The sequence below is a fragment of the Dioscorea cayenensis genome, chromosome 5, assembly GCF_009730915.1.
Source record: "Dioscorea cayenensis subsp. rotundata cultivar TDr96_F1 chromosome 5, TDr96_F1_v2_PseudoChromosome.rev07_lg8_w22 25.fasta, whole genome shotgun sequence".
NCBI classification, from domain to species: domain Eukaryota; kingdom Viridiplantae; phylum Streptophyta; class Magnoliopsida; order Dioscoreales; family Dioscoreaceae; genus Dioscorea; species Dioscorea cayenensis.
This window is the reverse complement of record NC_052475.1, coordinates 5090010-5117417: the sequence shown is the minus strand read 5'-3', so window position 1 is coordinate 5117417 and position 27408 is coordinate 5090010. Positions and strand designations below refer to the sequence as shown.

At 34.1% G+C, this 27408-nt stretch overlaps 1 protein-coding gene across 1 annotated transcript; it reads right to left on the bottom strand.

Moving 5' to 3' along the window:
- Positions 1-15646: 15646 nt before the first annotated feature.
- Positions 15647-16703, bottom strand: LOC120259905 (probable carboxylesterase 18). Its single transcript, XM_039267364.1, has one exon. The coding sequence runs from the start codon at positions 16685-16687 to the stop codon at positions 15647-15649; it is 1041 nt and encodes a 346-aa protein (XP_039123298.1). The 5' UTR covers positions 16688-16703.
- Between the last annotated feature and the right edge of the window lie 10705 nt (positions 16704-27408).

Below are 27408 nucleotides of genomic sequence, written 5' to 3'. Positions count from 1 at the left end.
TCATGTCACTCCCAATCCACTCCTCCCCCAATCCACTCTTGGCATCCAAACACTCCCTTAAGAGTCATGCGCGGATCCTTCCCACCGGTGAGAATAAAAAGTGAGAACGAAGGTCAAAAATTCACAACCGGAAGGGACGCTTTTTGAGTTGGGTTAGGTTTTTTTCCTTGAAAAGGTCGCAACTTCAAATCGTTTGGGACAAAAGCATGAATATGTGTCCCATCTAAGGCCCCAACACAATCCTAGTATTGAATACTATATGTTAGAATTAATCCAACTAAAATACAATTGTTTGAAGTCTAACATAACAATACTTTGAAATAAGGATACAATGTTTTCCTTGTTGCTATATAAGGCGGGGTTTGAAAATTTGGTGGCCGCACGTATTCATGCTGCATTTCACCAATTGCGAACAACATGTGATTAAAATATCTACTAACAGTCTCACCGGACCTCAAAAAATTATGTACAATTACACGGTTGTACAGGTTGTGTCCTATGGTGTGCAAGAACATTAGTAATTGCTCCTCAACGCTCATGTGCAATGTATCCCGAACAAGTCCTTTTCCGCGTAATATTGAGCATAGGTTGAAAAATGTAGATTTGTTCATTCGCACCATGTTAATACTAGTATCATCATTCTCATCTATCAATCTAGACATATATTTTCTCCGCATTTCTAATCTTTCACATGATGGTTCTCTATGAATTCTATGTCTTTTGTTATGAATCCATGAATTCTATGTCTTTCATTTCCTCTGCACTTTTAATGTTAATTTCAATAGAAGTTTTCTTGGACCAATTAGACCTAGTCGAGGCTTTCGTCAAGGGGACCCTATCTCTCCCTACCTATTCATCCTATGCTCAGAGGGTTTATCAGCAATGTTGGCTCAAGCAGAAGGTAAAGAGAAGATACATGGCAGTAGAGTTTCTCAAGGAGCCCTAGGTATTTCACATTTACTCTTTGCAGATGATAGCTTTCTGTTTGGTAGAGCAACCAAGGAGGAAGCAATGCATCTAAAGCATATCCTTGTCCATTACGAAGCAACATCTGGTCAATCAATCAACTTCAATAAATCTGGCATTAATTATAGCCCTAATGTTGATTCTACTTGTCAAGCTCAGATACGATCCATTTTTGGAGTCATTGCTCTTCTGGATAACAACAGGTATTTGGGTCTTCCTTCTTTTGTTGGTACGAGTAAAAAGGCTTTGTTTGCCTTCTTGAAAGATCGGCTTCATTGATGAATTACATTATGGAAAAACCCTTTTTCCTCCCAAGGCGGTAAGGAAATCTTATTAAAAATGATATGTCAAGCTTTGCCAACTTATTGTATGGGGGCTTTCCTATTGCTAGTGTCTTTGTGTGAGGAGATTCAAAAAATGATGAACTCCTTTTGGTGGGGATCACTGACACATGGGTCGGGTGGAATGCATTGGATGTATTGGGATAGACTTTGTGTCCGAAAAGAGAATGGAGGAATGGGTTTTCGACAACTACATTGCTTTAATCTTGCTATGTTAGCAAAACAAGGACGGTGGGTACTTCATCATGGTACTACTCTCATTTCAAGGATATTCAAAGCCAAATATTTTCCTGATGGAAACTTTTTTAATGCCAGATTGGGGCATAACCCGAACTATACATGGAGGAGTATTTTGTCATCACGTTGGTTAGTAGAAAAGGGTTATAGATGGCGAATTAGAGCTAGAGCACAAGTGCACGTGTGGGAAGATGCTTGGTTACCTGATGTGGATGACTTTCATGTTCAGACTTAATGATACCAAATAGTAGAGAATGGGATGTTGAATTGGTGCAAGAGCTTTTCAATGAAAGAGATGCCAGTTTTATCAGTAAAATAGTGCCAATGAGGGACGATGAAGATTTACTTATTTGGCGCCACTCAAAGACAGGCATATATCAAGTGAAATCAGGATATTGATTAGCATTTGATAATCTTCCTTGTGATCTTAATTTGGTACAAATTGGGGATTGGAACTCTTTATAGAGACTGAAATTGCCACCTAAGATATGTCACTTCATTTAGAGATTGCAACGGCAATGCCTCCCATTGATAGGATGACTTATGGAGAAAGGTATGTAGATTCAAAATATATGTCCATGTTGCAATAGGTTTACAGAGACCCGAAGCCATTTGTTTTTACATTGCCCTTTTGTTGCCTTTTTTTAGTCTCATCTGAATATTGATGTGGATGGGGTGGAGGAGAACATGTTTAATGATTGGTTTGTTGATGTATTGAACAAATACTCAGACAATGTTACAGCACAAGCTTGTTTATTGGAAGTTTAGGAACAATTGTGTGTGTAATAGGTATCAATTCCCATTAGCCTCTGCCTTTCAACATGGGCTGGATTTTTTCATGTCTTGGAGGGAGGCACAAGTTAAGGGGATGACACACAGTAACACAATCGCAACGCATCTTCACCAACTATAGAAGTGGGTTCCTCCCTCTAATGGGTGGCTTACGTGCAATTTAGATGGAGCCTTGTTTACTCAACAAGTTAAATATAGCATGGGGGCAGTGCTACGAGATCATGTGGGACATTTTATTGCTGAATTTTTTGCTGCCTTCAATGAGCTTTATTCATCAACAGAGGTAGAGGCGATTGCTTTGAAAGAAGTGTTAAGCTGGTTGAAAGATTCTTAGTATATTAATGTTATTATTGAAATGGATGCACAGGCTGTTGTTCAAAGAATTACCGTTGAATTTGTAGATATATCACCTTTGGGCACAATTATAAGGGATTGTAAGTTACTTCTGTCTACATGTCCTTCATTCAAATTGGGGTTTCTAAGGAGGACAACAAATAGTGCTAGTTATTCTTTAGCAAGAATATCTATTATGTATGTGTCCCCTAAGTATTGGGAAGAGCCACCCGATGGGATCCAAGGTGCTCTTTCAATTGATTTCAATCAAATGCAGTAAGACAACTTTCTTTGTTTAAAAAAAAGAGCTAGCCATATAGTCAAAGACGAAGTGCTTCTCTCACCCATCACCAACACCATCTCTGGCTCTACATAAGTCCTCAAGCTTCTATTTTACAGCTAGTCTCTTTTTTATATATATTTTTTATTCATAGTTATTCAAGCCAAGCCTCAAACTCTTTATCTAGTGACAAAACAAGAGCTTTAACTCCTTGAATTCCTTTAGTTGCCCAACTTGTGGCCCCTCTTTAACCTCTCAAGGAAAGAACAAAAAAAAACTTTCAATATAAAGCTTCCTTGTTATCTCCTTAATGATGAGGCAAATACCATGTGAGCCATCCTCACAATCCTTAAAGAAGGTTATATTTTCACCAGTGGCGGACCCAGGAATTTAATTCAGCCCGGGCTTAAATAAAAGTCAATATTCTCATATTCATCACCTTTTAATTTTCCCAAGATTTTTTAAATTTCAATACGATCTCCTCTCCAAATTCAACCACTAATTAACAAGCAAAAACCTAACTCACTTCAGAAAAGGGGTTAAAGTCAACTACTATAATTATGAGCGATGTTTTTGAATAATTTTTTTCAAACTTTATTAAAACTTAAAAATTTAATAATTTTTTTAAATAAGAAAAAATTTTCAATGCCACATTATTAATTTAATTTTTTCTTGATTATTAAAAATCATAAAGTTTAGATCATTATTTTTGTTATATAATTTTTAAAATTTCCACAATTTTTTTAAAAACATTGTTTTTAATTACTAAAATTATTAAAATCTTACAATTGCAAACTCTAGATTTGAACCACGTGACTCTTTATCATCCAACTCCCACAAACCACTCAAGACATACCCATTACATATTAGTTAAACACAAACAAAATATTATTAGACATGGTTCTTCTAAAGTTTTCCGGCTGGCCAGCCCGGGCTTCAGCCCGGGCTGGCCCCCATGTGGGTCCGCCACTGATTTTCACTGCTCTTGATAGCAAGATATCTCAACAACATATAAAAGGTTTAATGAAAACTAAGTTCCCTCTTCCCTTTCTGGTACTAGTCATGGAAATTAAGGTTTGAGTTATCCGAAAATCCGCATAGGAACTAAGCTTCAAGTCTATGACAGTTCTCATAAAAAAAAATCCCTCAAAGTCCTCATAATGATGGTCATGGTTAAGTACGCATGTCATCGGGCTTCTCCACTTCTTCATACATTGAGTAGATCAGCATTTTGGCTCTTCATCAAGGTTGTTGGAGCTTGTCGGTGTGCCCCACATAAACAAGACCCCTTTGACAAACTTTTTTTTTTCACATGTCAACTGGATTCACTTGTTTCAACTTTGATTAAGATCGTTAGATTTCATAGACAAGGATCCAACAGAGAGCCGACGTGGATCACATGATCTCATCGATCTTCTCGATTCTTCACATGTCAATTAGATCGGTTTTTTTTATTTGGATTATCAGGCATGTTGATAGGATTCACCGGAGGCAACATAGATATAGGAAGACAAAAGATCAGAGTTTCTACTGTTTCATACATAATTTAAATCCAAAGAGATGATGAAATATGCATAGAAAAGGCATGTTTGCATGCTCTCAAAAGAGTTGCTTCAAAATGTGCATGCATGTATATTCAAGGCAGCATGATCATGCATGGTTTGTAAAAAAAAATTATGAATAGGAGGGACCCACCCCTATACATACATGAATGGTCTGAATATGGTTTTAGAATCAATATAAAAAAATCATTTTTATCACCTCTATCATAAGATGTATACTTCAGCAGTAGAGATGAACTTCAATACCTCGTTGGAGAATTTCAGCGGAGTAAACTTAAATCTCATCGTCAATAATTTTTCGGTGAACCTCCTTCTTCAATCTTTTCTCCCTCTCTTCTTTCTTTTTATCTCAACTCTTTGTCTTCTCTTCTCTTCTTCACCCTTTCTTCTTTTTCTCCTTCAAACTCTCTTTGTTCTCTTCTCCCTCCTCTCTCTCTCTCTCTTTCTCTTTCTTCACCTCCTTGTCAAAATCAATCTTTTTTTTTTGCCCTTTTTTATCTTTTTGTTCACCTCCGCCACTCACTAAGGTAAGTTGAGAATTTTTTTTTATTTTCAAATTTCAAATTCTTTTATTTCAAAATTCTTTCTTATCCAATTTTTTAGATTTTTTTAATCTAAAAAATTCTTTATATATATATTCTCTCTCATTTTTTTTATTTTTTATTTTATTTTAATTATTTTTCCCCACGTGACGTGTTTTTTTTTCTAGCCCTACCATATTTTATTTTTATTTTTAAAATCCTACATAAACAAAGTGATTTTCAAATGACATCAAATACATCAAGTTAATAGCATATTTGATACTACCATCATTTAAAAGATTTTAAAAGATTGACAAAAGAATTTTTTTGGTTTCGTAAAGCAAGGATCTTTAATATTCAATATATAATAAAAATGAAAAAAAATTTACTACAACTTTTACATGAAAAGTTTTAATTATTAGAAGTATAGAAAATATAAAAAAAAAAGATTAGAAAAGATTTTAGATAATATTTGATGCTAATGACTAAATGAGAGAGACATGTTCAATTTGCCACCTTGAGAGAAATTTTACTCCTTGCTCATATGATTTTAATGACACCTTTGTCTAAATAATATGAATCAAAAATGAAACATTTTGAAAAATTAAAATTTTATTTTTATTTTTAATTAATGCCCATTAATTTTAATAAATTTATTTTTAATTGATTATTTTTTTTTATAAAATATAAAAGCTATGTTAAGAACCACATATGTGTAGAATTAATACGTATGTGAATTGAGGTCGATAACGTCGATAACAATAAGAACACCCAAGAGATCTAATATCAATAAATTAAAAAATAATCAATAATTATTATTTATAAATAAATAATTGTAAACAGAGATTCTATATAATAATAAAAATTTATTGAATAATTCATGCATAATACATTTTACAAATATAAAATTTTGATTGCCCTGAACAAGATAAAAAATAAGAAGAAGAGTAGTGCAACGTCCAAAAGTGAATGACTGTCACATAACTGACATCATTGGAGAGAAATTTGATGTGCAGATTCATTCAATAACTTGCTCCTAGAGCAGTCAAAACGAGTTTGCTGGCGGGCGGCCCTCGGCCTGCCAAAACCCGCCATTTGACGGGGCGGGGAGGGCCGGCGCGCCATTTGGCGGGCCGGCAAAATGCCAACCCGACCCGACCCAACCTGACCCGACCCGTTTTGGGTTGTGGGTTGGGCGGGCCGGCCCGCCAAAAAATCAAAATAATTAATTTATTTTATTTTTAAAAATGTTGTAATATATGAAACATGGAAACATTCATTATAAATTCATAAAAAAACTAAATTAAAAATTAAAACATACAATAATTAACAAAATAAAAACATCCATTATAATATTCAAAACCTAACAAAATCAACAATAATTACAAAATCTCTAAATAAAAAACACCTATTACAAAATGACAATCAACAAAAATTTAAAAAAACAACAATAAAAACCACGAGATAAAAGCATCTATTACAATTATAACGTTCATCCATTCTAATCAACAAAAATTTAAGCAAAAATTAACAAATCACAAAAATAAAAAAACACTCATTACAATCACAAAATTTAAATTCTTAACAATATATCAATATCAATATATATATATATATATATATAATATAAAATATATTATATATAAATTAGAAGTCGGTCGTGGTCGACCCGCCCCAACCCATGCCCGTGGGTTGGCCCATTTGAGGCCCGCTCTAGGCGACCTATAAAAAATCAACCCGGCCCGCCCATTTTTATTGGCGGGGCGGGCTAGCCCGGCGGGCCAAGCCCGAATTGACAACTCTACTTGCTCCCATGGTTTTGACAACTCTCACGGAACTATGACAGTGTGACAGCATGGAGACACTTTTAAGTTTGTAACCAATGATGAGCATCCAACACATGCTGAATTATTATTTTAATTTAGGGGCCGTTTAATTGGATGTAGTTGAAAATGTAGTGGATTTGTATTTATAAATCTTTGTATTTGAAAATTCAGGAGAGTCAAATGCAGTGTTTGGCTGGATGTATTTGTAATGCTGAATTACAAAATTTTGTGTTTGGTTGGAGAGATTTGTAAATTTAGATTTTATTAAATAATTAATATAATATAATATATTAATTATATATTATATTATTAATATTAATTACACTATAATCATATTTTATTTAATTTTATAAAATATAATTATAGTGTAATTAATATTATGAGTAATTAATATAATTAATATATACTTAATTTATTATAATAAAATATAAAATATTTATTATTTAAATAAATAATTAATATAATATAATATATCAATTATATATTATATTACTAATATTAATTATACTATAATTATATTTTATTTAATATTTTATAAAATATAATTATAGTATAATTAATATTATAAGTAATTAATATAATTAGTACATTAATTACTAGATGGGATTCACTGGATGGGAATTTCAAATTCGGTCATTTTGGCCGAATTCCATAATCCCATGACTTTTGGATTTGTAAATACAAAGGAGATTCAAATCCATCGAAACAAACAAAGGATTTCTCAAATTCAAGAATTTTCAAATCCGGCCAAACAAACAACCCCTTTAATTAATTAAGACACTGGCTGCTGACTAAACACTGTGAATTGGATGGTTTGTTCCACAACCACTAACAATATTTATGTAAAAGTCCCACTTATTTAATATGCTACCATGCTTAAGAACCACCTATGATAATAGCATCACTTTCATAGTATTAATTATCAGCAATGCTATATTAATTTAATAGATTTATATATTGAATAGGTTTTTTGAATGACATAGATGTCAAGTTGTAATCTGCACATTCACGTCATTCTTTTTTATATAAACTTCAAATTCAAATATTAAAAATCCTTAATTTATTTAAATTATAAAAAAATTATAAAATAATATTTAAAAATTCTAAAAATTTTATACCCAAATACCATTGAATCTTATATTCGAATTTTTAAAACTTAAACCCTAAATAATAAATACTAAACCCTAAAATCATAAATCATAAACACTAAATCTTAAATCCTAAGCCTTAAACGCTAAATTGTAAATCGCAAATCTGGTTTGCGATTTACAATTTAAAGCTTAGGAAGAGAGTTTTTGATTTATTATTAACAACTATGTGTTTAAATTTAGGATTTAGATGATATAGACAACTTTAATTTTTTTTGTTTTTTAAAAGAGAGAGAGGGAAAGAATGACGTGGATGTTAATAGGATGCCAACTTGACATCTGCATCTTAGAAAACTTATTCGGTAGAAATATCATTACTCATCAATTATCATATATAGGTACCTTTTTTTACACTGAAAAAGTTTTTTTTTATTTGACAGAAGCACCAAACACCAGTAATAAAAAAATTATGCACATAAATTACGATGGCTTATTGACCTCTTGAAAATTAATTAATTCGGTCAAATATCATATAAGATTATTAGAGCTCTAATACATACACACGTTTAAAAGATTTTTAAAAAACAAACAGAACTAATAAATCTCTCCTATCAAACGACAAAAAAAATTAAATAAAAAATAACGTCCTCTTACAAAAAAAAAACTAATGAATAATGAATAAACAATACTACTATAATATTTTTTACAATACTCCCATAATACCACTAACCTAATATTTCAGAATTTAAATACTTATCATTTAAATAATAATCAACGAGAAAGTGATTGTTACCCTAAAAGAAATGTATTTAAATTTTTTTTGACCGATTAGGTGAGTTTGACTTATATTATATTTAAAAATATCATTAAAATCAGTTTAAGTGATAAAATTTAAATTACTTATATAAATAAATAGTTTTAAAATTTAAAATTTTTGTATATAAAAAATAAAATAAAAGAGATTTATCATTTATTAAAGGGAAAATTACTGTTCACCCCTCGTAATTTTCAAAACTTCCCAAAAACCCCCTCCAACTTTTACACACCTGGGACGACCCTCCGTTATATTTTTACATTCCTTTTAACCCCGCACGGTAAGTTGAAGTGGGTCCACGATATGAAATTCTTTTTGCCTTTCGCAAAAGGTGGGAAAAATGGCGCCCAATCATAACTTTCTTTATCGATAGTTTTTCAAAATCGCTCCTCGCTGCTTTTTCTCAAACAAAGTTTAGAAGGCTCATATCTTTGTTCTTCTTGTTCTTGTTCTTGTTCTTCTTCTTCTTCTTCTTCTTTTTCTTCTTCTCATTTGGTGTATTCAATTTTTAGCTCTTCCGATTAAATTATGGAGAGTTTTTTGTGCTATTGCTAGATACAACTGGGGAGGGACGAGTGCTAATGTTCACTGGCACCGACTTCTTGGGAATCGATGTTAGTTGAAAATATGTGAGCGATGGGGGTCTCGATATTTCCCGTGTCGAGGTGAAGTTTATCACACCCGACGGACATAAAAGCAGTATGTCTCATATAAAACGAGGTTGACTTCCAGCAGCATGTGTCAGCGGCGACTCCATCTTCAAATGTTCATTGTTGATCTTGTTGTTGAGAGCGGATGATGTGGCATCGTATCCTCACCGAAAAACGAGTTCTTCTCGTTGTAAGTTTCTTCTCGCTTATGTTTATATAGTTGTAGAAGTTAATTATTGTTTATTATCCCCAGCCATCGTTTACATTTATCAAGTTTCCATTTAAACACTATTGTCTCCGATTAACTTATTAACTTATTATTTAACTTTTTGTTTTAACGTTTAAGATTTATGTTTATCGCTTTAAATATTTTTGTGTCTCTGTTTAAATATTGATCTTGTTCGTTTAAACTAAAGTGTTGGCAGGAATTCAGAATCTGGCAGCGCTTCTGTTCCACATCATGGCGAGCCCGAGGGTGTGGCATGCCTTCCTTCCTCATCCGATCAAGTCGAAGTGTTGTCGTTGGATATTGACAATGTTTTTGAAGGCGTTGAACATTTCGGAGATGCACTTAGGAATTTTTGCTAATCAAAAAGGAATTTTTATTCTCTGCTTAATCGTTATTTTTTTATCGTTTAAAAATAAATTTGTATCCGCTTAAAATGTCACAACGGGATGGTGCTAGCGGTTCCCCATGCTGACTAATACACGCTCGGTTCCCCAGCGCTTTCCACTCCCGTCGCACATAAAAATCGGAACATTACATTACATTCTATAAGAGATTATTAAGTAATAAGGATATTTTAAACAGAAAATATTAAGTATATTTTTTTGTTGTAATTACATTGATATTATTAAATAATAAGGATATTTTAAACGAGAAAATATTAAATTTAAACAGAGAAACCTAAACTTAAATAGAAAACGAAAGTTAAAAGGGCAAAAAGTTATCATTATACGATTAAAATGAATGTTGATATTAGCCGATAATGAAAAATGAAAATGAAACAGAACCCTACCCGATAATGTATCCCTGCGGACTACAATATCATCCAACAAGAACGGAACCTCAAAAGCGAAACAGAATGAATTTAATTGAATTTAGATACATGTACATTTACATCGACAAAAATTTGTCATGTTCTTCGGGAAAAAAATGAATTAATTTAAACCGGTTTACATTTGAAACTATTACACCCTATACTAAACGACTATGACCCCGCTTGCGTACACTCCCTCTCGGTTCGTTTTTACACGAAAGAAACGGAGTTTAAAACAATTACATTGATATTTACACAATGAACTATATGCTTAAACACTCGAAAGTGTATGTTAAACAAATGAATCTGGATTATTAAAGAAAGAATCGTGTATACAAAATATAGAAAAGAATGACTAAGAACCCGCTATGCAAGACTCCTCCGGTCGTGATGCCGCCTCGCCCTCCCTAAGTATGCGGAAACATACCTTAATCGCGAGATAAGGGGACGTCGATCATGCGGTACAAGTAGCTTCTCACCGCGAGTAATCGCTCGATAAACCGCATGACATAGACGCTGCAATCGACACTTCCTTTTTTCGTCGTGGGGCTTCGATGTACGTGAACAAGCTGGGTACTTTTCGAGTCGCCGACTCGCCCAACTCCATGTCGATCTGCAGGTCGAATAGGTTCCACTGCCGAGATATACAAGTTCATATTAGAATGCCGATTATTTACCGAACACTATTACACAAACACAAATTATTAAAGCACTTACCATTTCTAGCTGCTTTTTATCGTATTCTTCGCTTTGGCATGAAGAATAATGCCCCAGTATTCTTGTTTTTCATTGTCGAGGACGACGACATGGAAGTGGCCACTCATAATTATCGGGAGGATGACGATGTCCACTTCACTGCAAGTCGCGCGTGCATCTCCATCATCATAGCCATCGTGGATTCATATGCGTCGTCGCCTCGCTTTGACATGAACAAGGCCGGTGGCTGCGTGTGATGGGCAGGCGCCTCTTATAACGATATGGCACTACGCTCACCGTCTTTTGCAAGATACATACGAATGCGTCCCATCACATCGCCTCGTGACCATCTCTTTCCCTCGAGCGGTCGAATAGATTGGCCCGTGTGGTCTGGCAGAGTCATTCTTCCACAGCGACAAAGGTCTGTGGTCGAACGGAACAAAGACATGTAAACAATGTTGTAAGTATAAAATTAAACGTTAAAAGTATAAACTTTAAATTCTATATTGAATGTTTAAACGGTAACGGTAATATTTAAAGGGTATCACCTATTGTGTTAAACAGTAAACAAACAAATTAAACATTAAACTAAAAGTTTAAACGGTAGTTGAACAAAGTTAAACGGTAAGTTATAATGTTAAACGATAGATGAATAAAGTTAAACGGTAAATGATATGGTTAAACGTTAACGTCTACAGTTAAACAAAATATTTTTGAATTATTACCTCTTTTCCTTCGAGAGATGACAAACTCGTCTCTATCGTCGCTTGCTTCCGGTAAGTATTTTCACCGTAGCACGAAAGCATCCTTGGGATCTTCGCGAAGCGGACTTTCTTTCCCGGGTTCGGTCACTCGTAAAAACCCGGATGTTAAGCGCTCACGTGCAACCCTTAACATACCCGTGTTGGTCTTCTTCCCGCAGCATCTAGATTGCACTCGGGTAGCGGCTATGGTATGTCCTCCATAAGCCACTTGCATGCGTTGCTTGCGCCCATGCGTGAGCGCCCCATTCCGGTAGATCATCGACATAATCAACGATCCAGTTAGGAACCGAGCAGGAGGTATTTGGGAAGAGGATTGTACCCAGGAGGTACACCATTAGTAGTTTGGCAAAATTCTCTTCTCCCCTCTGTCCAACGAGTTCTTTGAAGAGTGCTCCCGATGGAGTCTCGTGTCTCTCAGTACGTCTTCGATAAATACCTCTCTTGAAAGTCGACCGTGTTTTTCTTCTTACGAAACACGATCGCCTCCCCATCGCAACGCTGAGCGAAGAACGATTGCCACATCTTCGAGCCCGAAAGTCGACGATGCTTTCCCGATCCTCGAATTTATTGGTGCGGTTATCGTATCTCTGCAAGAGAGTCAAGAAGGGCCCGCTCTTGGTATACAGACTTCCAACTCGAGAAATGATGTGAACGGTGTCCTTTCGGATGATCTCCCGAGTGTCGAGGATCATGTGAACTTTCAATTCAGCCCACGGTCTCCACTACGGGTGTCAAGTAGCATCGCCCATTAACTAGATTGACCGCCATAATCACAAGCTCGCGATAATAACAAACGACATTATTAGCTGAAATGTAATTTGTTAAACGGTAAACACTCGGTTCTTAAACACCGATATCATTTTTAAGCGATGACGTATACTATTAAACAGAGATACAAATAATTAAACGGAGACGAACTAACTTAAAAGCGGTGAAAGCTCATTGTTTAAACGGAGACCCTCATTTTTACAACTGCAACCATATCAATCGAAAAGGGGTAAAGCGTAGATTATAAACATTACACAAAGCACAACAATCGGAAAACCATTTCGATCAGTATACTGCATTTGAAAAATGTAAAAACAAAACAAAAACCCTAGCCGAGACATCTCCTCGCAGACTAACAAAAAACCCTCAGACCCGATTAATCCCCTCGAAAGCTTCGATGTCTTCCAACAAAAACAAAATCACAAACCAAAAACCGAAAAAAATGTCTCTTCGTAATGGAATAGTTAACAAAAACCATAATGAATACCTTAGACCGCAAAGTGACGAAAAATGCTGAATACTTGCACGGACTTCTTCTTCGAGACGCCGGTGGAAAGGGAAGAGTCTTGGGTGGGAAGAGAAGAGCTGAGACGCGAGTTGAGTCGAGTCGCGAGTTGAGAGAAGACAAGCAACTGTAATGCTTAAGAAAAACCCACCCACTTCCTCTCACACCGCACGAAATGGGTGCACCACGACTTCGTCGCAAGGGCATTTTCGTCCATAAAATTTTAAATACACTCCGTTTAATGCCGTTACGTACTTTGGGGGTTTCAAAATCATGGAGTTGAAAAGGAAGGGGTTTTTGGGTATTCCGAAACTATGGGGGTTTGTTTGGCAATTTGGCAAAATTGTAGGGTTTTTTTGGCAATTTCTACTTTATTAAACTCTGCCTGTGTTTTTAGGAATCTTGAACAAACCAATGAAAAATTTTCCTACTCCCGACATGTTGAGTAAAGAAGGAGAATAAACTACTGTGGGCGGGTGTTGATTCTTGGCATCTCACAAAATGAAATTGATGGGTAAAAAAAAATATAAACAAATTAAAAAAATTGATCAAATCATCATCACCTGACAAACGTAATCAAATGCAATGACAAATCATTAGAAAATCAGACTAAATTAATAAAATTCTGATTTATCTATAAAGATTATAAAATAAGTATCATGCCAAAACCCACCCACGTCAAGGTTGTTTAAACTCACCAAATTCTTCATAAAATAAACTAAAAAAAATTAATCTCATTATCCTCTTTTATTTTAGGCTCAAATATTACTTAAATTCCTTTAAAGATGATAAACCACTTCAATTAAGAAAAAAAAACATACAACAAACACCCATAATAAAACACAAAAAAGTGACCACTAGAGGTGGTACCATAACAACAAAATACAACAGGACCAACATCCGGAAGATTAAGTTTTTTTTTCTCCATTGATTTATTTCTCAAATTAACATATTGTTTGGATTCAAAAGTAGGGGTAGTAACGGGGCGGGGACAGGGATGCCCCTCCCCGTCCTCGTCAATGGCGGGGGACGGGGATTCCCCATCCCCGATTCTCGACGGGAAATTCTCTTCCCAATCCCCCATCCCGTGGGGATTCCCTCAATGAGGGATCCCCACTGGGATTCTCTAGTTATAAAAATATTATTACATATTGGAACATAAAAACAACTCAACATAAATATCTACATAAAATTATGATAAGATCAAAACTACTTAACATAGGGCTTTTATATCTAATTTTAATTGTTATTAGTTTAAATTAAATAGTTTATGTGATTAGCGCAATTAAATTAAAATTAGAGTTTTTTATATTATCACCTATGCCATTGAATTTTTTAATGTTGGAAAAATTATACATACATATACACACAATATATATATATATATATATATGTATTTTAATCGTGTCGGGGATCCCCACGGGGCGGGGAGGGCATTCCCCATCCCCATCCCCATTTAGGAAACGGGGACGGATTGGCCCCCGTCCCCACCCCCATGGGTGAGAGATTCGGGGAATCCCCATTCCCGTCGGGTCGAGTCCCCGCGGGGATCGGGGATTCCCCACCCCATTACCACCCCTATTCAAAAGTCGAAGAGAAAGTAAAGGGAGGGAAGGGGGAAGAAAAGTGAGGGAAAGGAAAGGACGGGTTCAACCCTCGTTTGCATAGACAAATTTTATAAAGGGAAAGAAAAGGTTGTTTGGTTAAGGAAAGGAAAGGATATATAATAATATAATTTACTAATTATGTCCTTATTATTAAATAAAAAATTAATAAATTCTATTCAAACACGTGCATGAATATCTCAAATAAATTCACACTTTAAGTAAATTTTAATAAATATTAAAAATATAGAATTCTATTAAAATAAAGGATGAATTGAGGAATAAAAAATAAAACATAAACAAACAGATAAAAAAAACAAACAAAAAAGAAATATATAAAAACAAAGATTTGTGATGGATGACATGTGAATATTTGATTAAAATAAAATTAGACTGAAGAAAGTGAAAGAAAAAACTTATAAAGTGGTGTTATGCAATTAATTTAAAAAAATTAAAGGTAATATGGTCTTTTAAAAAAATTTAAAATCTTTACAAGATTCCCCTTCTATACACCCCAACTCGGGGGTCAGAAAAAGAGGAGTTTTGAAGGGTTTCAAAGAGTCAGAGTTAACTCTTTTTTTTTTCTCTTCGTTAAATTAAAAATATTAATCCAAACAAGGGAAGGGTCGACTTTGACTCTTCGTTAAATTAAAAATATTAATCCAAACAAGGGAAGGGTCGACTTTGACCTCTCAAAACCCTCACTTTACTTTGCTTTCTCTCGTCTGCCCTCAATCCAAACATAGCATAAGTTTCAAAATCGTTCAATTGCCACCAAATATTATATATATATTAAACATTATTCAGAACTAAAAAGAGAAAGGAAACAGTACGTAGTAGCATACCAGACTGTATCAGATCAGATGTTGCTATTGATCTCTTGCTTCTTGGTATGTGTTTCAACGAAGCTCTTCATTTCTCCGATGAACTCCGTGCTCAGCTTCAGCTCAGGGAAGACATAGAAAGCATGAACCGCGTCAGCGTATTCCAGAAGCTTCATCTCCTTCCCCCTCTTCCTCAGCTCCTCCGCGTACCTCCTCTGCAAATCCTGCAACGGATCCCGCCCTCCGATCACCACCATTGTCGCCGGGAACGCCTTCTCCAGCTCCACATCATCCTTCGGTCCTAATGCATTCGCCGCTGGATGGTCCCGATCTGCCCCTTCCGGCAAGAACGCTTTCCAGAGCCAATCCGTTCTCTTCGTCGACAACAGCGGAGCTCCCTCGAGCCGGATCTCGGCCGGTGTCCGATCCTCGCTGCCGAGGAACGGCTGGATGGCCACCAGTCCTGAGATCCGAACCCTAGCCCAGGGTTTCGAATCGTGCTCCGCGGCCCAGAGGCGAGTGACGTTGTGAGCGATGTTGCCGCCGGCGCTGTCGCCGGCGAGGAAGACGTTGGATAGATCTGCGATCGCGGAGGCATCAGCGTCGGATCGGTCGAGTCCGGAGGATTCGAGGAAGCGGAGGGTGTCAAGGCCGTCGATGTAGGGTGCGGGGTGGCAGTGCTCCGGCGAGAGGCGGTAGTTAACGGAGAGGATGATGGCGGGGAGCTCGCGGGCGAATCGGCGGCAGACGGCGTCGTAGGTGGAGGCGGAGGCGGAGAGGAAGGCGAAACCGCCTCCGTGGAAGAAGACGATGATGGGGAGGCGGTGGCCGGAGGGGGAGGAAGGGACGAAGAGGCGGAACCAGAGGTCGCGGGAGGGGTCGATGGTGATGTCGGCGGTGCGAACACCGGAGGAGAAGCGAGGGTTGGGGGAGGAACGGAAGTCGAAGAGGGAGAGGAGGCGGCGGTTGACGGTGCCGTCGGAGCGGCAGGCGGAGTCGCTGAGGGTACTGAGGAAGGAGAGGGAGAGGCGGGTCTTGAGAGGGAGGGAAGGGGATGATCGGGGCTTTTCCGTCATTTTGCACCACGAGAGCTCAACGAGCAGAGGTTGCGGTTTGTGAGGGCATGGTGGGGTGGGCATTTTATAGGGGCGTTTGACACGTGACGTGTGTGACTTTTGAAAGAATTTTAATTTGAGGCTATTAAATTTTAACTTAATTAATATTTAATTAAATTAAAATTTTATAAATATTATTATTTTTTTAATTAATTATTATAAAAAATTTATATAAAATTTTTTAAAAAGGTTTGTTATGTTTGGATGGATGTGTGCTTCGTGAATGAGAATTTAAAAATGGTGATTATGTCTTTTATCCGGAAAAAAAGAATTTTAATTTAGATTTTTTTTAATTATGTGTTTTGTATCTTTGTTTTGCTTAGGTTAAAAATATATGGAATTTTGTAGTTTAGAAATGTTCATTATTATTAATTAAACTTTTGTGATTATCAAGCCATTGCCTTTATTAATTAATGTGTACTGCAATTACATTAACTTCTATGTTTAGTAATAATTATCCACCATACATCCTACATGTCTAGTTTCTTCTTGAAATTTATAAGCATTGTGATTTTTTTTCCTAAAGTTTGGAATTGATGTTTTAAACTATTATCGTAATTATCATACATATTTTTAATTTTTAAATTCACTGTGTTACAAGAATAATAAAAACCAATATATGCATACATTATGTGAGATGAAAAGGGTATGCTAGTATATAGATATTAAAAAAAAACTTGAGATTTTCGTAATGATTCCTTGTTCATGATTATAAAAATATAAAAAAAACAATTATTTAATTCTGAAGTATCAATATAAAGTAGTAGTTATACCAATGACACAATATCTATAAGTAAATATCATATTTATTCTAACAAATTGAATATTCTATTGGTATAAATAGTCTATAACTACATATTTGACTGTCACTAAAAGTCAATATACAATAATATTTTGACAGTTTTAAAATACCATCAGTAAAAACAGTTTATAGCTACGAAATTTAACAGTTATTAAAAAAAAGCGTAAGTATATGGCAATTTGTCTGTAGTGAAGTGAATAAGAAGACTATTTTTCTCTTCTCTCTATTTTAAGTATTGTATTTGTTTGCTTTCTTATTTTCAAAACACATTATCAGCACCAAAATATATATTTAAAATTATTAATTATTATTATCTTATCTCATAAAATGTTAAATGTTTTTTATGGTTCCGGTGGGGGTGTTATGTGTTAAGTTCACTCAAAAACTCACTCAAAAATCAAACACTCACACACAATCAAAACAAGATAAAGGAGACAAGCAAATTGATAACCCGGCCTGTAGCACACCTCGCTTACATCCGGGGGCCGAGCCCGAGAAACAATCCACTAAAAGAGGTATAGGAAGAAAGAGTACAACACTCACTCACTCTCTCGATACAAAGAATATCCTCTCAAGATCGCCTCGACGGCCACACTCTCAACTCTCACCGAAGAGTCTCTCACCGTTTTGGCTCATCCTAAATCTTCAGCAGGATCTCTTATATAGACGCACCGACGTCCACAAAGTTATCTCTTTTAGAATTCTTCGAGGCTTCCTAACTTGGACACCTTCCAAAGTTAGATGTTGCAACACCCAGTTGCAACATGGCCCACCTTACCCGAACATGACCGAGTTCTAGCCGATGCACTTTCGAATCTGCGACCTTCAACCTCCTCGGTTCCTTCAGTCCGCCTCATAGCAGTTGACTCGACCCGAGCTCCTTCTGCCTGCAGCTGCTTCCTTCCTCAAGTCACTTCAGAAGGTCTCCCTTTCCCGAGGGACGTGCCCACCAAGGCACACGCGACTATCTCACCAAAGATAGTCACCGAAGATCTCCCGATCTTCTTTCCAAACTTAGCCCAAGTTTGGTCTTCCCAATGATCTTCTATTGTTACTGTTATAACCAGGGTTTACTGTAGATTGCTATAGTCCATTTCTATAGATTTTCAGCCCAATCATCAGTAGCGACTGATCCCCAGTAGGCATCGGGTTCTCGTAGTCACTCGCTCATGTCACAGTGTTTATATAATCAATCAACCATCGGATGATGATCCAACGGCTTAGATTTAAAAACATCCCTAGATTTGAAATCTAGGGACGTCCCTAGATGATGTTTTCCCATATATATATATATATATATATGTGCATATCATATTTCAAGTAAGTTTTATTGATTTATACTTGTTTGGTACTTTGGTGAATGATAGCTCTTATTGAGAAAATCTTGGATGTCACTTTTGGCTTTTGTTTTGTTATCGTGGAAATTGTGATTGATATATGTATCCATGAGTTTGTGAAATCTTTATTTTGTATGAAACTTGAGATTTGTTATGGAAATCTTTGATTTGGTGAAATCCTAGGCTTGAAACAAATTTGGAATTGTTGAAAAGATAGGATTTCCTTGTTGCTTTTTGTGTTGGGACTTGCAAATTATTTTGTATTAAAAGTTTCGGTTTTGCTTATGTGTTTATCTTGTTCTCGTGCAAATGACCGAGGTATTATTGATCTATGATTATGGATGGATATTGTACTCCGAGTGGAGTTATGTTTTATTGTGGTGATTTGTTACGGTGATATCCCTCATCGTAGTAGGCGGTCTCCACGGCCACCGCTGATAGGTGGCGTGTCGACCGACCGATTACACTGAGGGCGCTCGGGTGGGAATGTAGAGTCCTGACTGGATATTCATCGGGTAGCCGGAGTCACTAACCGGTGAACTGATGGGTAACGTCAAGGACATGAGTACCTTGGCGGCTCAACTAAGCTAGCCACGGCGAAGGTTTAGAGAGTTTTCTGCACTCATGTTATGTTGGGTGAGTGTTAGGGTATTATGTTTGTTTCAAAACCATGTTTTTATGATTTTTTTGTGTAGTAAAACCCTAGTTGGGGTAAAAAGGGTTTTTCTTGGTATTATTATGTTGTTTTACTCCTTTTAAAGACTTCTATTATGCATGTTAAAGTTTCTAAACTAGTATTATTTTGGTAAAGCATGTATTTTGATGATTTGTTATTATTTTTACTGTTGGTGTATTTTTCTGCTAAAGTTGTGCTAACCTCCCCTCACTGAGTAACTTGAGTTACTCATCCCTCTTTCTTCCTCCCAGTCTGTCACAGGTAGTAGGTGTGACTGTGTGGCAGCGTACTGGGCATTTATTACTGTTCTATCATCTGTTGTATTTCTTTCAGTTCATGTATGTTGTTGTTGTCATGGAACATGTTATAAGACCTATGGATCCACTAGTGTGTAGAAAACTTGTTGCATGGTTTAGTATTTAAATACTCTTAAACTTCTGTGTATTACCATTTCTTACTGTTGTTAGGGTTATTTCCCTGTGTATTTTGTGAACCTCTGTATTTTCTTTATCCTACTTTTGTTGTTATTGTTATTGTTGATACTATCGTTGTGTAACATTGTTCCTTTCTACTCTATATCTGCAATATAGATATATTGTTGAATTCCAGGTGTATTGATCAGCCTTGTGGCATCCTGAGGGTTGAGTGGCGGGGTATCCCTCCTCGGGATTGCTGCGGCGATTGTCACGTCCCGTGGGCCCGCGGGTCGGGGCGTGACAGTTACTAAACTTGATCTCATCATCATCCAAGTTTAGTATTCAATATCTTCAAGCATGATCTTCAATCTTCCATGCTTGGATCTCCAAATCTGTAATCATATCTTATGCAATCTCCACACTTGATCAGTCTCTATGAATAGTTTCGTCCATAGATAGCTCTTGGATCTTTCTTCAATTAGTGATGCTAAATATGGTCTTGATAATCTCCTTGGCATGTCTTTATCTTATTTAGTTTGTGTCTTCAAATAGCTTCACACCAAACTAAATCTTGTGTCTTCTAATAGCTTCATACCAAGTTTAACTTGTGTCTTTTAATAGCTTCATATAATCTTCATGATCTTGAACTCTTACCAATAATAGAATATTCCTCTCTCTTCAAATAGATCTTTCTGAAAAGGAGCTCTATCAAAGATATAAATAACCATCCCGGATCTTACCAAGGATAGATAATCATACCTAAAATAAAACTTACATTAATTTCTTGAAGAGATCCTATAGTTCTGATGCACTTACCAAAAATAGTTTATCATCACATGATTGTATTGAGAAGAATATCTACTAAATAAAGTCTTCAACCATGATCTTCATAAAATCTCCACTAGATCTTCATCACATGTCATGACCTCATCCTTTGTCACATCATCATCCTAGTCACCTTTTTTTTTATGAGTCATTTCTAACCACGTCATCATTCTCATGCCATGTCACCATTTGGCTTGTCACATAATGCCAATCCAAGTCATCAGACTTTTTTAAATTATAAAACTTAATTTATGATTAATATCCAATAAATTTATTGTTATTAGAGGGCCCCACAATAGTCTAGGGCCCATAATTTTTTTAAAATTATATTTAAAATTTTTATTTATTATTATATAATATCTATTCACATAGTTAGGATAATGAAATTTAAATTATTTTAAACTATAAAATTTAGCTTAATTGATCATGATGATATGAAGATGTAATAAATTTGGCGGCATTATAATCTATTAAATGGATTAATGAAATTAATATTGGGACGTGGACCACTTGGTTCTAAGTTTCTAACGTTATTGGAGTATGATTTTGAAATTTAATTTTTTTTTTTTTAAGTTTTAAACTATAAAATTTATCTTATTTAATTGATTCATGACCATATCGAGATGTAATAAATTTGATTTTATAATATTTATAATGCCTTCATAATCTATTAAATGGATTAATAAAGCTTATATTGGGACTTGAATCTAATGTTAGCATTGTAAGTTTGTAACCTTACAATCTTAACATTCTAACATTCCAAAATATTAAATAATACAAAGCCTCTATACATAGGGTTAATAGATAATTTTCCATCTCAAAAGTCAAGAAAGTGAACTTTAATTGATTTTTTTTATGCATTGCAGTATTTAAATAAAGGACTATATAAGGATATCTCCAGATTTTTTTTTTCTAGGTTAATATTTTATTTCTCGCCAGTATTAATATTAATTCATATTTTTTATTTTTATTATGAAATTTATTATTTAATAAAAATAATAAAAAATTTATGATTTTGTCTAGGGCTCCATTTTTGCTAAGATCGGTCATGATTTAGAAATGATCAGTTAATCATTATTAATTAAAATTTAGTGATTATTAAGTCATTGCCTTTGTTAATTAATGTGTACTACAATTACATTAACTTACTTCTATGTTTGGTAATAATTACCCACCATACATCCTACATGTTCTTTAAATTTATAAGCATTGTGATTAATTTTTTTCGAAAGTTTGGAATTGATGTTTTTGAATCGGTACTGTAACCATCATACATATATTTAATTTTAAATTCAATGTGTTACAAGAATAATAAAAACCAATATATGTATACATTATGTGAGATAAAAAGGGTATGCTAGTGTATAGATATTAAAAAAAACTTGAGATTTTCATAAAGATTTCTTGTTAATTGATTACAATAATATAATAAAAACCAATGCTTAATTTTTTCAAAGATTTCAAGTTCAATTTTTTTCTTAAATATTTCTTTGGGCTTTAAATACATGAAAACAAATTCAACATCCTAAATGGTGCACATCATTGAAGCATTGTGTGCGAGGGGTTAAACTTTTGTAATGGTAGTAGCTTAGACATGGCTACTTATTTTGGTACTTAACGATAAATGTTTTTTAAAAATATTTTTCTTTTATACATTTTTGTAAAATATTTTGTAATTTTTAGTTTGTTCCAATAAATTTAGAAAAGGTGTCTACAAATATAGTAGTATAATTACTCTTTATTTTTTATTTTTAGCACACCATAAAAATTAATAACTTTATTTTACAAAACAAAGTTTTTTTTTTGGTCAATCTTACAAATGATACCAACACTAATTGAGCTATTTGATGTTATCTCAAAATCAACTCATTTTTTAGAAAATAAACATAAATATGAAGATCTCAACCATAACGACTTTGTTCGTGTAAGTAGAATCCATTCAAGTTTATCAAAGAAAAACTTGTATCTTGATTCTATTCGGGATCAAATATATATCAAACTTTAATCATTAATGTATGAATTCAATTATTAGTGCATGAATTAAATTATAAATAATACAATTACTTGCACATGTTATATATATATATATATATATATTCAAATTTGTATTGAAGTCCATGGATTTGATGCAATCCAATCAACAAAATCCCCACATTTTATTTTTCAAATTCACCCAACCAAGAGGTATCATATTATTCATTTGATGAGCCTAAAAGGATTCTACTTGTGCAAACAAGTTCTTATGCTTAAAATTTTATATTCATTCTCATCATCTATAAAATGAGGTGATTTTCAAATAACATCAAATAAATCAAGTTAATAGCATATTTGATACTACCATCATCTAAAAGATTGACAAAAGAATTTTTAATTTCGTAAAGCAAAGATCTTTAATACTCTTTATATAATAAAAAAAATTACTACAACAGTTACATGATTTTTTTTTTAATTATTAGAAGAAAGTATAGAAAATATTACAAAAAATATAGATTAGAAAAGATTTTAGATAATACTTGCTGTTAATGACTAAGTGAGAGAGACATGTCCGAGTTGCTACCTAGCTAGAGAGAAATTTTACCCTTGCTCATATGATTTTAATAACGTCTTTATTTAAAGATTCAAACCTATTTTTCTTAGACCCTTTCAATGGTGCATATTATTGTCAAATCTACTATGCCATCTTTGATACCATCCACAGGAATAATTGAGAAAAATAATTAAGGAGAAATCTCTAAAGAATAACAAGGCTCTTAGTTTCCTGATCCAGAAAAAGGGGTATATATTGATTGCTTTTTATTATTCCCACTCTAACTTAAGTCCAATTAAATTCAAATATCAAGGATATGTATAATAATCATGACAATAGCTCAATATATATATATTTAGAAAAGTGAATAAACCACTGCTTCATTGAAGAAAAGACAGACAAAACACAAAAATCGGGTCACCAGAATTGAAGCCCAAAAAAAAAAAGCAAAAATAGCTAGAAAGAAACTACATAGGCCCACGGAGGAAGTGCACCATTCACAGGAATGGTGAGCCCTAAGCTAAACAGACTGATGGGGCGCCATCAAACGTAGTGGTTGTCTGGCTTCCTTGGCGCCGGAGCTGGCAAAACAAGAAGCTCTGAAACCCTAAAACCCACAAAGACCAGACTACACTTAATTCTTGGGAGAGAATCCTCGAGCTAGGATCTGACTGGATCAGGAGCTGCAAGCCACCAAACAATGATCATGTGATCAATTTTGATAATAATATCATAGACATCTAAAGTAATACAAGTAAAAATACGCCTATTGTGTTCGGCCCAGATAACCCAACAGATGGCTCTAATAAGAACCATCCCGTTATCCCCCCCACCCCCAACAACGAGATCTAGGCCTAGAGAAAATACGATAATAGCTAAAAATATTAGTTTCAAATTTAAAACGAAATAGCTAAAAATATTAGTTTCAAATTTAAAACGAAATATGAGAAATTCATCCTATAATTTTCAATAAGAGAAGCTCCCATTGGTGCCATTTGACCAACTTTTGAGTAATCAGTTATGGCAAAAATTGTTCAAGAGTATATATAAGAATAGTGATGTATTTGTAAGAGATGTAACATACTATTATAACTTTTTTTTCCATACAATAGAGGGTTTCGCCAAGGAGATGGTCGTTAGAGGTGTTTGACCAATATGACAAAATTAATGAACTAAATCGAACTTGAAAAATCTTCACAGTTAGTTTTATTATTCAAAGTGGTTTAATTTTCATTTAAAATTTTAAAAAATAATTTATAATCACAGTTAGCTTTTTAAAGTTTAAATATTGTTTAAAAATACTTATTTTTATGATTATTCTTAAATTATATTTTAGTTAGAGACTTTAAACTATAATCTCTTTTAGCATTAAACACTTTACCATAAAATCCTCAACTTTTTTATTTTTAGCACAAATAGATTTTATTTTATTATAATAAATTTACATCTCCTTATAGTGATAAAAATCCAGACCAAATGAACTATCTTCAATTTGGTTCAATTTGGATTTCTATAAGATGTCCAATTTGTCTTCAAGAATATTTTACCCAATTAGATAAATGTAAACTAAAATTACACTCAAAACAAAACCTAGCTGACCTATGAACATCCTTGATAGTCATACAAATATGGTGCCTATTTAGGAAAAGCAACTATAATAATTTACAAAATTGAAGAGTTCTTTTTATTATTTTTTTGGCCAAAAGAGTTAATTTTAAGTTATTAACAAAAGGTTGTATGTTTAAAACTAACAACTTAAAAATTAAACTCCCACACATGAGTGGCATTGAATAACCATTTGAGAAGATTAAGACCCTTGTGAAATAGGGATGGGATTTCTCTAGCCATAGTTGGCCAGCTTGTCTGTGAGTAAATTGTGATCCTTAGCAATAAGTTTCAATTTTGTTAAGGTGAGTGATTCAAAAGACAGTTTATGCTTCTAATCACTTTTAAAAATCGTCATACTTAAGTATCTTCATGATGTAACATATCCACAAGTCTTGCACAATAGCAGAATATTTTATTTTTTTTTTCGCTTCAGTTATTTACCACAGTTGCACTCCAATGCTACAAGCCAAGTTCATTGCAAAGTGACTCCCTAAACAGTGAAGCATCACTAAAAATTGAAATAGAATGAAAAGAGTGAGAGAAGAAGATGAACTCCCTAGTCTTTAATTGAGAATTCCTTGAATAGTCAAAGGTTTTCTGAAGTCCTACTAAAAAATTCTATGGAAGTCCTGCTCCCTCTTGTTTAATACATATAGTTGCATTGAGCTTTCCGTAATGACTAAGCAACGGTAGCTGGTTAAGCTTTGAAGAGGTGATTTCCATCTTAGGTTGATAATACCATAGCAGCCTGTCACTAGAGAAAAGAAAAATCATTAATTAAATCTATATTTATGCATGAATATAAGTCCACCAAATTCTAGCAACCTCTACTATTGTTGACTTTCCAAATGACATGCTTAGCAATTTCTCAATCAAACCCCCAAAAGACATAAAGCATGGAGTAAGCATAAATGGATGGTCTACCAAGCAACAACCTCCAAATGAATAACTTTATCCATGGCTCTATCTGACGCTTCCAAATGGCATGCCAACCATTCTAGCTATTTGAGCAAGAGCCCCCTTACTTCAAGTGATTATATATCAGGTTATTACATTTGTGGTTTTCATTATAGAACAACAAGGTAGCAACACTACTAATAGTCTGAACCATAATTACTAATTATCACTTTAGATAGCATGTTCATATTCAAGTGATGTCTAAGGAAGTATCTACACAATGATAAATTTCAATGATTATTATAGTAGCTACATGTTGATAAATTTAGGTTTGAGTATTAGAGAAGTGGCAAAACAGTATGGATCCCTCCATTAACAAATGTTGTCTGAGTTACAAACATTAATTCACAAGTTCGATCTAATTACCTCAGTATTAATTAAAAAAATTTCTGTGAAACAAGGAGGATTTCAGCAAACCAACAGAATTCTAAATATTAAAGCACCATACTTCAGTTTGAAAATATCAGTCCCACATTTATGCTTAGAATTGATGATGGAAAAAAAAAAAATTTAACGTCAAAGCCATAATAACATGCTTGGGATTTTCTATATTTAAACCTTCTCAGATTTCATGAATATAATAGTGCTCTAACTAATATAATAGAAGATACTACTATTGCTATTATTACACAAAAGAAGTTCCTGCATGGATAGTTTGGAAATCTTATCGAACACTAAGGGTCAACACGAGTAGTACAATACAAATTAACAGTACAATTTTTTTGTATTGTTTTGTATTTGATTTGCATAAAATACAGAACACAAATTAGTAAATTACAATAACATCTTTTTATTATTCTATATTTGTTTTATAATAAAAAATATACAATAATATTTTATGAAAATCATAACAAATTTTACAACTCCCAACAACATAGCAACAAGTTAAAAAAATCAACATAATTTTAAAAACATTTAATCCACAACAACCAAACTTCCATTAATATCTTAATCCAAAAAACAAATAAATAGATAAATAAATAAATTTTTAATTAGATAAATAAATAAAATAAAATAAAATAAATCATGTCATCACTTTTGAAATGCAGTAATATAATTTTTAATTTTAAATAAGGACAATTTTGTCATTAAGGTGTCTTGTACTTTGCTAAAATTTCTATACCGTGATTTTGGTGGTAACAAAAAAATTAAAAAGTTGTGTTGTACCGATTCGGTAGTTTGTGTTGTACCTATTCTGTAATTTGTGTTGTACTCCCGCCTCATTTGTAAATTAAACGCATAACAATAGAAGTTGTCCTGTGTTGTCATTTGAAATCTTGCGTATCAAACGGACCCTAAGTCTGGTGTAGTATAATAATAAAGCAAATAAGTGGAAATTGACAACAAGGAACCATTAATGAGAATTACACAACTAGAAGTCGAGATGGCAAAGTAATTTTGGGTGTTAATAGAAGTTATGGGTATGTTTGGATTGGTTTTTTTAAAGCTTAGAAGTGTTTTTTTTATAAGTTAAGCATTTTTGGGCTTTAAAAATTATATTTATATTGCCTTTTGGGCAGAAGCTGAAGCTATG

Coding starts and splice junctions, on each gene's coding strand:
- LOC120259905 (XM_039267364.1), bottom strand. CDS start 16,687: ATGACGGAAAAGCCCCGATCATCCCCTTCCCTCCCTCTCAAGACCCGC.